We start from the raw sequence: 15,317 nt of genomic DNA, 5'->3' as shown, positions 1-15,317 counted from the left end.
TATTCGGAGTTGTCAATATTTGAACCATGATATTGTTTAAGGGATCTAATATCCTATCTCACTAGACCAATCGATTATCGGTGACAAAATATTTTTTGATAAATAATATTTATATCATGTTATATCTTTATGGAATAAATTATAAAACCAATAAATAAATAAATATATATATATATATATATATATATATATATATATATATATATATATATATATATATATATATATATATATATATATATATATGAAAAATGCGGTTGTGAATAATGTAACGTGTTGTCACTGACTCGGTGGGCCAACAAAATAGTACGTAAAAGATTTGGTAAGGACTCGTAGTACCCTACACATTTATTCGGTTTGATCAAAGGATAAATTACGATTTAAGTACCTAAATTATTAGTTTTTTAAAATCATATCTAATATTTAATTTTTATTTTATTTTAGTACCAATTTAAAAATTTAACATTAAGTTGTGTAAAAAATGAAATTTTAGGTACTAAATGTTCAGCCCAAGGGACTGCTGTGAAACCTTCTTCGAAGTCAGTTCCAATTCCATGTCTATAGCGAGAGGGAATAGAGCCTTTACAGTTTACATGCCTCAGCAAGCAAAGCAGGAGCATGTTATGCTATTGAAGGTGATGACACTGGTAATCAGTGAACATATTAGTATTAGGAGATTAGCACGGAGCCTGATTCGCCCCTTTAAGAGGGAAAGGTGGGTTTGAAGGTTTCAGTTTAAGAATCCACATGGAGAAGAGGAGGAAGCGTAAAGGTGCGTAGCGACTGACTAGAGCTCATTTCGAGCCTACTTGCATACTTTACGTGATCAAGTCATACATAGTTTGAAGATTTGACTCAGTCCATGCGACAAACAGCGGATCAAAACTAATAGTTTATGTATTAAAAGCATTAATTTTTAACCACAAGATATTAAAACAAAATAAAAACTAAATGTTAAATATGATTTTAAAAAAGTTAAAAATTTTAAGTACTGAAATAGATTTAAATTAATAATTTAGATACTAAACACATAATTTATCCTTGATTAAAACCAAAAAGTGAGGTCCATAACGAACGAAAAAAGGACCAACATAAAGTCCACGTAAATTTAAAAAGCACCACCAATATATGTGGGCATTGAAAGAGATTGATGCCCCCTGTCTTCCCCTTTCTCAAATACATTCATTTCCCCTATCTTTAATTTCAACCCACACCCGCTTGGTATAAATATCGTATACATTTTTTTAGTATTTTAACTATTAAAAATTATAAAATGATCACTCAATTATTTATTACGTTATAAATTCGTTTTCCGTTAAAAAATTGGTGTCAGTCTGTGCTGTATGTTAAGCTAAATAAGATATGATAAAATATGAGTTCATAATCTCAAATGATTGTCATATTTCAGTTAATATATTAACGTCCAACTCAGATGATCGTTAACTTTATAACGAAAAAGAATGAATTTAAAATATAATGAATAATTAAATAATTATTTTATAGCTTTTAATAATCATGTTACTCAATAAAACATTATCCTATAATCGAAAGACGATTTTATACCACGGTTATTTATCGATAGATTTGATATTAGCTTCAATGTATTTGATAAAGATAATTTACCCCACCGGCTACCCAAACCGACCAACCCTGGCCCTCAAAATCCAATCTCATCACTTCACTGTTGTGAACATTTTGACTTGGAAAAAACTCTACTAATCAATATATTAACCACTTGATGACTTGAACAAGAAAAAATAAGAATAAATTATGTATTTAGTATATAAACTATCAGTTTTAGTTTGTTTTAGTATCTAAATTTTAAATTTTTCACAATTACATATATAGTTTAGTTTTTGTTTCATTTTAGTATCCGCTTTAAAAACTTAACACGTTTAGTAGCTAAGATATCAAATTTGGTCCGTTTTAGCACATAAACTTTCATTTTTTTCCAGAATTTAATGTTAAATTTTTAATTGGGTATTAAAATGAAAGAAAAACTAAACTTTAGGTATGATTTTAAAAATTCAAAAGTTTAGATACTAAAACGGATCAAAACTAATAATTTAGGTACTATACACATAATTTAGCCGATAAAATTATCTAGAGCATATGTATAATCATATGTAGTTTTACACGATAGACATGATTTAACAAGAAAAAAATGATGAATAAGATAAATAGATAAAATTTACCACTTCTGTTACATTTTTGATAGGCTTGTATTTTTTTTTACAATAATTTAGTGCATCTTTGAACAACGAATTAATTTTATTTGAGAATTTTTAGCCATTTACATGATTTTTCTTTCTCCCAGTTCTAAGGCTTTGCCTGACTAATCCAAATCGACTCGTGTCGCATACCTGATTTTAGTGGGTGAGTCTCTTAACGGAGATTTTTTGCATCGATATCCAATTTATTGATCGACTAATCCGGATCGAGTATTACAGAGGCAAGGTCAACCCTCTCAACCCAGTTTACTCCATTCACAATCACCATGATTCAAACTTTTAATATTGTTTAAACGATCTATTACTTCATCCTACTAGAACAGCTGGTTGTTGGTATCTTGTTTACATGATTTAATTTTTACATTATTTAGTTATTAAGAAGGTTCATAGATTCTTCTTTACAGGTTCATTGAATTTAAGTAAGGGTCAATAAATATATTCTGCACTTGCTTTGACCAAAGATTAGGGTTCCCTTCCTTTTGTTGATTTAATTAAACTTTGTTCCCACTTGCATGGATATGAACATTTATAAAATACATGAATGATTTGTCCTAGATTCTTTCTATTTTTTAATATTGAAACCACTTGGACTACAAATCTTCCATGAGACCCATGAGGGAAATATTATATTAAATACTATATTCTCTACCAATAATTAGTTGATGAAGTGTTCGAATCATGACGATTGTAAATAGAGTAAACTAGGTTGGAAGGGTCGGTATTTCCTCTGTAGTACCCGATCTGAATTAGTCGATCAATAGATCGAATATCGGTGGTTATACAATAAAAAAAACCCAGATTCTCTAGTCTTTCTTAATAATCTTTGGCTTAAAGTAAAAATTACTCAAATTATGCTTTTTTTTAAGTACCCAAATTATTATTATTTGGTTAAATTAAGGATTTAAACTATTATATTTAATCATTTGTAGTCATCAGTTTTTTAGCTAGAAAATTATTATTTTTATTAATAAGATGTTGACATATCATATAAAATTGTACACATGTTTTTACCAAAAAATAGTTTAGGGGATTTAAACAAAAAAAAAAGTCAAAGTTTAGGGATTTATTTTGGCCATAAAATAGTTTAAGTACTTAAAGTGATTACATATTATAGTTTAAGAACTTGGTTTGGTTAAAAAAACAATTTAGGTACATAAAAGCAAAAAAAAGACATAGTTTGAGTACTTTTTTTTTTACTTTAAACCATTATTTGTACGGTAAAATATAAATGATCTTCCGACTATAGAATATTATTTTATTAAATCTCTCAATAATTAAAAGTTACAAAATGGTCCTCCAATTATAGAATGTTGCTTTATTATGTCCCTCTACTATTAAAAGTTAAAAAATGATCACCCGACTATTTATTACGTTCTAAACTCGTCATTTTTCGTTAAAAAAAATTGACAATATTATGAGTTGAATGTTAACTTGTTGACTGCGATACGGTAAAATTTGATCTCAGAATCTCAAATGACTATCATATCACAACAACCATGTTAATGTCTATCTTAGACAACCACCAATTTTTTAATAGAAAATGACGAATTTGAAACACAATAAATAGTTAAGCAACTATTTTGTAACTTATAGGTAAAAAGGCATAAGAGGTCCATGTATTTTTGGGGGGAGGAAATTAATGTGACACTCGTATTATTTTATCTCTTAATGTGACCCTCGAACTCAGAAAATAAACTCAATGTGACCTTTTGACCAACATTTTTTTATCGTTGACCGTTACGACACTGATGTGGTAGTTCACGGTACTGACATGATAGTCTAGGTGACAGATTAACGTGGCAGATGGTATGATAAATTGACTAACTTGGTAACTCAAACATGACCGATAAACTGTCACATCAATACTATGAACTGACACGCTAGTATTGTAACGATCAATGACGAAAAACGTTGGTCAAATGACCGCATTGAGTTTGTTTTTTTGAGTTGGAGGGTTACGTTAAGAAAAAAATAATACGATGACCACATTGATTTTTTAAAAAATATAGGGACCTCTGATTCTTTTTTGTCTAACTTTTAATAGTCAAAGTAACAAAACAATATTCTATAATCGGAAAATCATTTTATAGTCGGAATATATTTGTATACTTTACAGTAATCTTTATATTATCATAACATTTTTTTTAAATGTGGCAAACTCATCAAATTTTGAAGTGCATGAAATGTACAGATTCTCTCATTGACTATTCCATTATATCCCACGCGCTCTGTTCTTTTAATTACGTTATGGGAATCGCTTTCTACCTTATGCCCACTAACTTTCTCCTCGTTCAATATGTGAAAGCCACCAAGTTCTAACTATACTTATTCCGGCTATATATATCAACATGGTAAATGTTTAAATTTATACAATTTGAGATCTTTGTTTTTTTTAAAAAGAACAAATGTGACACTCGTATTATTTTTTCGTTCAATATGATTCTCTAACTCAGAAAATAAATATAATATAATCTTTTGCCCAATATTTTTTGTCGTTGATTGTTACGGTAGTGACGTAACAGTCTACGATGATTGATATCGTGATAGATGACATGTTAGATGGACTAAATAGGTAACTCAAATATGGCAGATGGACTGTCAGTCAGCACCGTGAATTGTCACTCCAGCACCGTACCGGTCAATAATGGAAAAACTTTAATCAAATGGTCGCATTAGATTTGTTTTTTAAGTTGGAGGGTCACATTGGGAGAAAAAAATAATACGATGACCATATTGATTTTTTCCCCAAAAGTACAGGGAGTTCTGATGTAATTTTACGTATATTATATTCATAGGATAACATTACAGGAAATACTGCATATGTCTTTGCCAATCGAAAAATATTCCCTTTGTAATCTTGTAGCTCTTTTTGTGGATCATCTAGGTTAATTTTATAAGGCCTCTTGGTCCCAAATATCAACTAGAAAATCCACCATTTCCTGTCATGGTGAACCCAACAGGGCTTGATGAGCTCTAGGAGGAGCATGGACAGTTGATAATATCGTAAGAAAATAGCTGCACGGCGGAGAAGAACTTACGGGAAGCGGAATCGGGCGGGGGAACGGCTTATAATCGCCGTGCAAGCTCTTGTAGATCGTATTCCAACTGCAATTCAAAGAATGAACAAGGCCTGTGTTTTAAGCATGTAGACAGTGGTTAAAACAACTCAAACTTGGCTTAATATGGTTGTTTTAATTACTAACTTTATCGTGGTTTCTCGAGGTTGCACACGTTTCTCGGGCCGCTTATTTCCGAGCCATTGCCGTCTTGTTTGGTTCCAGAGAAGAAGGCCTGCAAGCAAAAGTTAGATTTTGACCTCATTGATATGATTACCTAAAAGTAGGCTGATCTTTTCGGTTGGATTCCGGTACTAGAAACTCGAAACAGCACATGAAAATATATGAAGCAATAGGATGCTATTTAACTTAGTACTATATAGAAGCTAATATAGCCCAACTTGCCATGATTTACAAACTCAGAAGGTCGACTTGTGCTGCCAGAAGGATCGAGATTCGAAGCGTTGTTCAATGACATGCCTCCATGGGACTGGACTCCGCTATGTTCCATTTCGCATGCACTGCTATTCCAGAAATCATCGGAAAAGCTAGATCTCTTCGCTTTCTGGCCCTGGACCTTTAGACGATGCTATGGATCATCCACCGCGGTAATCAGTGAAGGTTTCATGAAGCATCCGAAACAACCTCTGCTCTGTTAGAAACTAGGATTAACCACGTGCATGATTGGTGCTGGTAATCATCTATAGCAACTTATCCTTTAAATCTACCAGATGGAAGGAAAAGCCAACGTTTTCGCAAACATAGCAGGGAAATAATCATATAAAACAAGAATCTCAAAATGATTGAAACTTCAAAATCTGTGATGTTGAGCATAATCAATGAGGAGTCACACTTGAAACATAGTGAAATCGCTACCATTTTGTTGAGTCGACATGACATAAACTACGTACAAGATCGTAGGGCAGCTGAATAATGCAAATTTCGCTGGCTTAATCTCCAACAAGTAGGTAATCAAATTTGTGCAGGAGCAAAGTCCAACAACAAACACCACTCAAACACAAATTTGCGCAGGTAAATAATGCAAATTGCACCAGCTTAATCTCCAACCAACATGCAGGGGACCAAACTGGTGCAGGAAAAAGAAGCAACTACGAATATCAGTCGAGAAGATTTTCGTATATTTCCAATGCAGAGAATTTATGAGTCCTTATAAATTGTTGAGTTCACACTAAAACAAACAAAAGAAGAACATGATAAAGAGAAGTAGTTCCTCACACTGAAAACAGATTTGCATTTAGCCTTGAATGCTTCCAGTAGCCAGAGTGTTAGAGCACGTAAATATGCTCCAGAAAACAAAACAAAAGAACAAAATGGTTTCTTCCCAAAACATCTCTTTGTCTGGGTTAATAAACAACACCTAGGATCCATATGAACCCCAAATCCCGAAAGCAAAACCAAAACTCTTGTGTCATGCAATCAGCTGATCCAACACTTCAAGCAACGAATGCCCCAAAATTTGAGAAGTTTCCTAAACACTTTTGTCTCAGTTTATAGCTCGCTTAAACAACAAGCAAGCACTAAACATAATCCAAAGATTCCATAAAAAGAAAAGAAAAGAAAAACTTGAACTACACAAACAAAAACATTAACAACTTTGTTTTATAACCAATAAAGCTTAAGAGTCAAATTTGATAATGACCAGGTTAAAAGCACAAACTTTTATTCCTTGCAATAGAAAAAAATGCAGAAGAAGAAGAAGAAGTCCGACCCCATGCTGGTAAAAAGGGAAGATATCCAGGTGGGAAGGTAACCAGAAGATTGCATCTAAAATCCCACAGCAAAACCAAAATTCCAGGAAAGAAAATGACTTAAATTCCTGCAAGAAAATTTAAAAAGGCGACACCTTTATCTTCCATATCTTTTCCCTGGAAGTCTGTTGTTAAATGAAACTAAGAAAGGGGTACAAGGGGTCTTCCAGAAAGAAAGAAATGCAATTAACACAATGAGAACATCATGTTTAGAATGGATATGGATATTTCGTGATGAAAACGGAAATATTGTTCCTGGAAAGTGATTGGTTTCCAGCTCCTTTCAGTTTTCTCAATGTCTCTCTTTTGTTGCCTCCTAAATTAATCTGTTTTTCTTGTTTTATTGAATGGCGTGAAATTGTAAGCTGCTTCAAAATCTTATCCTCAAAGTTTGTTATTTTTAGACCAACTATTCCTTTTTCTAAAATTTTAAGATTATAACATAATTTATATTTAATATTATAAGTCATTCATATTCCTTAAAAGATAAAACTTGAGAGCTTCTTTTGCTGAAATTAGACTAGCAATTTTAGAGTTGTAATCACAACCAATTTTCAAGGACAAAACAATTTCAGAACTGCTACCAATGAAACTAAGTAGTAACTATTGGAGGAAGGATGTTTGATTTGCTTCCAAGGAAGGGAGCTTTGGTGTCTTGAAAAGTTTCAGTCCCTGCTCAGGGGATTGCATTGATTTGAGCATTTTGAATGCTTCGCACAATCAAAGTATTTTTCCTCCACTGATAAGCCGAGTTTTCTCGCTACCTCAAGTTCTTCGGGAAAGCCAACAACAGTTTCGTCATTGATGGATCAAAGCAACTGGATGTGCCATGTTTCACGGTGATCTAAAGACAGGTTCTTTGGTGGTCAAACTGTCACTTCGTCAAGCTTGTTCCTGGGAAACAGGATATGTTTCCTAAACCGAGCTTGTTTTAACCGCCTTTGTTCAAATTGTAAAGGACATCCCAGGCAACCGGACCTTCTAGTTTGTAATGAATATCTTGCCAAGGCTTTTCTTGGACCGCCTTCTTTGTTCGAAGAGTACACTTGGCAGCAATTTTGAAACCCTGAACAAAGCTTCGTTTATTATCAAGATTACGAGGACAAAGTTTCAACAGGGTGTCGATGGTCTAGATCAACTGTTGCATACAGCAGTGGACCTAAGAACTGCAAAAATATGTTATTGAAATGTTTTAGAACACAAAACATTAAGTGATTAGTGAGAAAGGCTGAAGGATAAGGCAGGTGTCGCACCGTTCTCTTAACTCTCTGAGTTATTCTTTTGATGGCAACAAGGTATGTAATAATGGTCCCGCTTAAGGGATAAAATCAATGTTATGAAATGAAATGTTTATCAATCTCATGGATGATGAACCAAAAAGACCAAAGATTGTAAAAATGTAGCTTAAACCAAAAGAAAGATCAATAATTGAACCAGGCAGGGAAGCCTCTTGATTCATAGCCCTTGAAAGATCAAAATAATAGAGAACAACTTACTAATCCACTTACTGAAACAATACCATGATCATATATATATACAAGGAAAGTCAGAAATTTGAAGTAAATGATTATATTAGCAAACTTCCATATAAAGCATAGAAAAACGTATTTGAACAATCACAATAGGTCATAACAACACGTGATAACGGCTTAGACAGCAGAAGTGTACTACAACATTACATTTTCAAAATGGCAGAGTGGCTTTGCAACCTAGAAATGTCTGATCCAGAAAAAGAATTTGCTGCCAAAACATTCGAATACTGGTTATATTCGATCAGCTAGGTACTGTACCAGAGAGTTGATAGGCTTTCCAAAGTCGACATTTTCAGTACTCTGGTGCTTAACTTTTATTCGAGCTAGGTAATCAGCAGCAATCCAAGCAAAGCTTAACATCACTGTCCCTTCATCACCATCGAACTTCTGTAACTCTAATGTGTTCTTGACCCATTTAGGATGGTAAGTAACCTGGTACCATGCAGATGCCTTTCTTTCATACAACTCATTTTTCTCATCCTCATTGAGCTGCTCAAAGTCCGAGTCCATGTTCTCAAAAAGTTGTCGGAATTCTTTCCTCAGGGACCCGTAAGAATGACTGAGCTTCTCCTTCAAATCTCCTAACTTGCTACTGGCATATCTAGGCATGGACCAGATATGCCCAGTTACAACCTCTTCTTCCCTCTTAACTTTGTACTGTTGAAGAAGTCCAACCAGCTGTCCATCGTAGGAACACTTTTTAGCCCATGCATCAGCAATGAAATCAGCAGATCCAGCAATTTCAAGATCTGGATCATAATCAATGTCACTAGCATCAAAATTGAGCTGGGAAGATTCAGAGACATCTTCATCATAGGCATCTTTGATATGACGATATAGCCTTCCCAGAATTTTGCTTGACTTGTACGATTGGAACTCCTCTTTGCCCATGAAATCAGGGTAATGTTTCAGTTTCAAATCTCTAGGCATTGACACGATCTTCCCGGTTTTAGGAAAATCAACAGCTATAGCCGCCAACTTAACAAGATGTATGCATTTCTCATCTTGAGCACCATGTTTGCTAAGGTCAGAATGAACCACATGTGCATTGCAAATACTTCCGAGGTGCTCAGTCACTATGTTTTTCGAAAAAAAATCTATTATGTCCTGGGGAACAAATGCGAAAGAAAAAATCAATACATTATGTCTTTCACCTACTTGAAACTTGAAATAGTTCAATCATCAGAATGCAGACTAGCCCCTATTTGATATATTTTACACAAGCTTATATACTTCTTTGCCATGATTTTGTTCCAGTTTCTAACAATTGAGGATATTTCGCTGTTAGCACACTAGGCTAGGAATTCATCATGATATAAATCAGAACTTCACACTTCCTGTTTTACATATTATACTCAAGAATTTACTAGTGTTATTGCCACCTTTTTGGCCTCATTTCAGCCTATGGAAATTACAGTAACACAGACACTAATACAGAGCTTGTTACAAAACCATACAAGGATAAATAAAATTTAAACATACAACCATGCACTCAAACATGTCTTTTGATTTTAATATTCCTTTCAATCCTAGCTTCTGAGTACCATACAAGAAAACAAATCTGTTTTGTAGTAACAAATAGATGGTTTTATTAAGGAAGACTAGTAAATTGTATAATGCACTTGAAAATAGGAAACAAAAGAAAACCAATTCTTAAAAAAATCATAAAAGTTGAATGATAACAAAAAACAGAACAAACGGTTACCTTATGAGTGACATTGCGTTTCAATTCCCAAGGCTCATCAGGGTCATACTGCATGCATGGGTGGGGAGCTCTCCTTGCTAGGAGGGATAAGAGGTTCTGCCCATGTGGCAAAGTAAAGGTCCCCATCAAGATCACTTCCGGAAGCTTCATTCGTATGGGGTCTCTCACCATTTTGAGGGAAGACCAGGCAGTCGTGCAAGTGATGTAAACTAGGGGCATCAACTGCTTCTAGAATTCTTATATCTCCAGGGTGAAGACAAGGATTCTTAGCTACAACCACCAGCCCTTTAATCACTTCAAATTTTTTCTTTGTCTCAGCGAACCTAGAGCCATGTTTCACGAAGCAGTTTTCTATAGATGGATTGGACACTTGGATAAAGCACTGACCTTGTTCAAGTACTCCTAGTTCATCCAAAACACCCATTAGGCACCTGCCCGAATTAACAAAAATCCTAGTCTTTTCCCTAAGACCCGAAAGCTGAGATGCTCTTACACAAGTCAACATTCCTCGTATGTGAGGTTCTGTCTGAGGCTTGAAACCTGCGCTCAACATTATTGCCGGAGTATGCCCTTGATCACCACATGAAGAAGTGAGGACTTCAAATGCTACATCAGTGTCCACAAGGATTTTGTCTAATTTAGAAACCATGGCATTTTGCATTCCCCAAAATACTTCATCCGGCACACCCAGTGTTGAAAGCAATGTAATAATTTGCCTATTCAGGAAGCCAGGCTGAAATCTTGTCCAAGAACAGATTTCCAGAGTTGTGTGGTTAGACACGAACTTAATCATACTGGATCGTAAAGAAAGATGAACCCCGTTACCTTGTTCTGGCCAACAAGCCACGACCCCCTTTACAACCAGCATATCTAATTTGATAAGCACAGGGAGGATTCAAGTCCAACTTCAATTTCTGAGCAACTTCCTTTGCAAGTTCGGGAGTAATCTTGCCAATCCCATCTGAGAAATCATATCCATTCCTCTTTATATCTGGAAGATCCATGTTAACCTGTGTTGGAGGAACTTCTACCGTTGCATATGTTGATGAGAAGCACTGACCCATCCTGGCAGCACATTTAGCAATATTCCGGTTTGTAAACTTCCACATCCAAGTAGTAATCTGACTCACATTTATCTTCCCATCTTCAGCAAAAAAACATGCAGAACGATCTCTCAATTGATTGGCGGAGAAAGCAAGGAATGAGTACTTGCGACCACACAAGTAAAATCCATCTGTAAGAAGACCTTACCCTTTTGAAGACTCCTGTTTTATGAGAAAACGAGGTAGATGTCACTTCCCTTACAATTGCAGCATTGTAGTAAGTGAGAACATTTGCATTCATCATCTGCATGCCTTCATCCATAAATGTGACCCTTAAAAACCGATCAGCAACATCTTTATATTTCTTGAGAACCCTATTAGAAAGCTCAACTTCCGGAAGAAGACAATAAGCTTTGGTTGGAGTAATGACCAATCTTCTGATTTCGACAATATCATCCAACCGCAAAGGGCTTCTGAAGAGCTTAGGATTTGTCAGCAACCACTCATGGACAATTTTCAGCCTATCATAGGCATCATACACTGGACGTCTAGAGGTATAGATGTGCTTTAGTGCAGCTACATTGACCTCCATTGATTGATTTCTCAGTAGGTTAAAGAAGTCCTCTGATAACTGATGCTGATTGAATATGCCTTCGTGCATTAACCAAAAGCATTATTTCAAAAGGAATCCCCTTCCTTGTAACCAATATAATAGAAGGGATCTGACATGGTCCTCCCCAAATCAGGTTCATTATGGATGCTAAGTTGCAATCTGAGATTGGCCATTGGTACTCTTCGGTCTCTGAGATGATCCACGGCCTTCTTTAGCTTTAAACCATGACGAGGACGGATTAAGATTCTGTATGTGTTACAACGACCGATAGCTCCACTTGCAGTAAAATCAGTGGTCCTGATCCACTGATCTTCATCATCCAACAGATCAAATGGAACTGACTCTTCAAAGTCGTCATCAGCAGTTCTATACCAGACCCAAGGTCATGAGGCCAGCTGCAACAGCACCACTAAACATGATGGTTCTGAATATTGCTTAATCTCATCGATCTCCCTCGCCAAGAACTCCACCTTGAAGTCACATTTTATTACAGCATGCTCGTTTGTGTCTTTGAACGAGAAGGCTGTATCTCTAGAGAAACAAAATTTGCAGGTGTCATCAAAAGGATCCACAATAAAATCAATCCCAGAAGGAGGTCCTCTCCAGCCAACAAAGAACTCGTTCTGGCTAGCAAATGATCCAATCTCCAGGGAGACATCAGGTAGCTTAAAGGGTATTTTATTCCTCCTGCGTCGATTCATGTAAAAAGGATTTCAGACCCCAAACTAACTTTCAATAGATGATTGTTGAAAGCAAGCTCAGTGCAACCAGCAGCATCCACAGCCCAATCTACTGTTAGAGGTGAGGCAAAATGAACAAAAGCATGGGGATCCACCTTCTGTTCTTCGGATAACTGTAGTGTCAGTTATCTCAAAATTTGTATAAGATTCTGGTGGCGTCCATGAGGTCTTCAGTCTGCACCTCTAGACAATGCCGACTTGATTGTCCAAGTAGTCCATCAGATCTTTGGCTTTGATATGTCTGTCAAATCCAGCAACACTGCTTTCTGTTATCTTTAAACATGTATTTATTTATACTTATTCTAATGCATATTAAGGAGGTGATAAAAAAATTCAAAAGTTTCTATACTTTAAAAAAATTAATGTGGTAATTGTATTATTTTTTCTCTTAATATGATCTCTCAATTCAGAAAATAAGTCTAATGTAGTTATCTGACCAACATTTTTTGTCGTTGAATATTACAAAGTTGATGTGACAGTTCACAATGATGACGTGGAAACCTATAGTGGTTGATAACGTGACAGATAACATGACAAATGAACTAAATTAACAACTCAAACATGGTAGATTGACTGTCACATCAGCACCATAATCTGTCATGTTAACATAATGACGGTCAAATGACAAAATATGTTGATCAAAGGACCACATTATTTATTTTCTAAATTAAAAGGTTGCATTAAAAGAAAAAAAATAATACGATAATTACATTGATTTTTTTTCCAAAAGAACAAAGACTTCGAATGTCTTTTTATATGAGAAGATAGTTATTCCATAAATCTATTTAAAGTATTATTTTACTAAAATCAGAAGAAATCTAGATATAGATTCTTAATTGAACCGTTGCATTTATTAATTTTTAGAATATAATATAATATAAAATGATATTTAATTAATAATTATATTTTACTAATATCGGAAGAAATCTAGATATAGATTCACTAATCGAACCGTCACGTTTTTTTAGATCATCAAATTTATTAACTATGAGAACGTAATATAATATAAAATCTCGAATTAAAGACTTTAACTCCTCAAGGGATAAAAATAAATTTATTAATTATTAAGGTCGTTTAGTTTGTTCTTAATAAAAGAATTTTTAAAAAGTATTTAAACATATTTGATTTTACATCTTCTATGTATTGTATCGAAAATAATATCAATTGAATTAAACTCAATTTTCATATAAAATAATTTTTTTAAATATTATTTCACATATTAATTGTATTAATAATAATTCTAATACTTTAAATTATGGGCCCAAGATGGGCTGTCTAAGGACCATAGGCTTTAACAGTCAGATAGGTCCAGTGTGGAACCGCCGGTGATGGTAAATAATAACAAGTAGCTGGGGTACTTTGGGAAATAAACTAAACTTTCCGCTGTATATATAGACATATATATATATATATATATACATATCATTTTTAAAGAGCTAACCCTTTTTTGCTTTGCAGACGCTTGAAACCCTAACCCTAGTACCTTCAATCCCCCCCGGTTTTAATCAAGTTCAAAGGTAAACCTCTCGAAGCTCTATCTACTTGAAACCCTAACTCTTCGATCTTATGTTATTTTTAAAGCCCTAACATTTGTTGTTTTAATGGGATTTTGTAGATAAATGGGAGAAAAAAGGGACAACGATGCTTACGAAGAGGAGCTTCTGGACTACGAGGAGGAAGAAGAGAAAGCACCCGACTCTGTCACTGCTAAAGTCAATGGCGAGGGAGCCAAGAAGTAAGTTTGACTTCATTTATAATGTTCACTTTCCGTTTGTTCTGTTCAACTGATGGTAAATATTTATGAAATAATTCAAATTTTCAAGGCTGGAGAAAGAATAGGAGTTATTTTGTCTTGCTTTTGTATTTGATGCTAAATAATCCCATGACGAAGGGCTTTCGTTCTGATTTTGCTGTTTCTTTGGATTTTTAGGGGATATGTTGGCATACACAGTTCAGGATTCAGAGACTTCCTTTTGAAACCAGAGCTTCTCCGGGCTATTGTTGATTCTGGATTTGAGCACCCTTCAGAAGGCAAACCCATGACTCTCCTTCCGTTTTTTATATTTGTTAGCCTTATATACAATTCCATATTTAAAGCCATGGTTAAGTTACATAGATGACTTGTTTTTTGGCAGTTTATTATGTTATTATTTTCCATGTATGGGGCTTTATATGGATAACGTTTGATGTTTTTAATGTTTTCTTGTATGAAAAATGTTATGGTCTGAATTTTTTGTTTGTTGCGCTATTTTTACAGGTAATATAGCACTATCATAAAGTTTCAATTAAATGGATCACGGAGGTTATATTTTACTTACCATGGATTCCTTCGATGCACTTTTCGTTGGTTCTACACCAGTGCAACATGAATGCATTCCCCAAGCTATATTGGGTATGGATGTCATTTGCCAAGCTAAATCAGGGATGGGAAAGACTGCAGTTTTTGTTCTATCAAGCCTACAGCAAATTGAACCTAGTCCAGGACAAGTTATTGCCCTTGTTTTATGCCATACGAGGGAATTAGCTTACCAGGTCAGAACAAGTTATGCATTCTTCTTTTTTTCTCAAGTTATATGATATATGTCAACTTATTTTGTTGTTCTCTTGTAGATTTGTCATGAGTTCGAG

The 15,317-nt window shown here is 34.6% G+C and overlaps 1 protein-coding gene and 1 pseudogene across 4 annotated transcripts; both read right to left on the bottom strand.

Annotated features, from left to right (window-relative positions):
* Positions 1 to 4,950: 4,950 nt before the first annotated feature.
* Positions 4,951 to 7,251, bottom strand: LOC120203862. Of its 4 annotated transcripts, XM_039204024.1 has the most exons (5): positions 6,524 to 6,987; positions 5,693 to 5,939; positions 5,435 to 5,522; positions 5,270 to 5,336; positions 4,958 to 5,170 (listed from the first exon to the last, which is right to left on the bottom strand). In XM_039204024.1, exons 2-5 carry the CDS (start codon positions 5,796 to 5,798, stop codon positions 5,123 to 5,125), a joined length of 309 nt encoding a protein of 102 aa, XP_039059955.1. In that variant the 5' UTR covers positions 5,799 to 5,939; positions 6,524 to 6,987; the 3' UTR covers positions 4,958 to 5,122. The 4 variants fall into 4 exon arrangements, with proteins under 4 accessions (XP_039059953.1, XP_039059952.1, XP_039059954.1 ...); XM_039204022.1 differs by lacking the exon at positions 6,524 to 6,987 and adding an exon at positions 7,017 to 7,251 and having other exon boundaries at positions 4,951 to 5,336; positions 5,693 to 5,934; XM_039204021.1 differs by having other exon boundaries at positions 4,951 to 5,336; positions 6,524 to 6,990.
* Positions 7,252 to 8,609: 1,358 nt separating this feature from the next.
* Positions 8,610 to 13,290, bottom strand: LOC120203866 (annotated as a pseudogene).
* Positions 13,291 to 15,317: the final 2,027 nt, after the last annotated feature.

This window comes from Hibiscus syriacus, unplaced genomic scaffold, assembly GCF_006381635.1.
Source record: "Hibiscus syriacus cultivar Baekdansim isolate YM2019G1 unplaced genomic scaffold, ASM638163v2 tig00010473_pilon, whole genome shotgun sequence".
Taxonomy (NCBI): domain Eukaryota; kingdom Viridiplantae; phylum Streptophyta; class Magnoliopsida; order Malvales; family Malvaceae; genus Hibiscus; species Hibiscus syriacus.
Note: the sequence above shows the minus strand (reverse complement) of the source record. Positions and strands in the feature narration are given on the sequence as shown.

Coding starts and splice junctions, on each gene's coding strand:
- LOC120203862 (XM_039204022.1), bottom strand. CDS start 5,798: ATGGAACATAGCGGAGTCCAGTCCCATGGAGGCATGTCATTGAACAAC. Junction 5,523..5,692: donor TTCTGAGTTTGTAAATCATG/GCAAGTTGGGCT, acceptor TTTTGCTTGCAG/GCCTTCTTCTCTGGAACCAA. Junction 5,337..5,434: donor CCTCGAGAAACCACGATAAA/GTTAGTAATTAA, acceptor TTTGAATTGCAG/TTGGAATACGATCTACAAGA.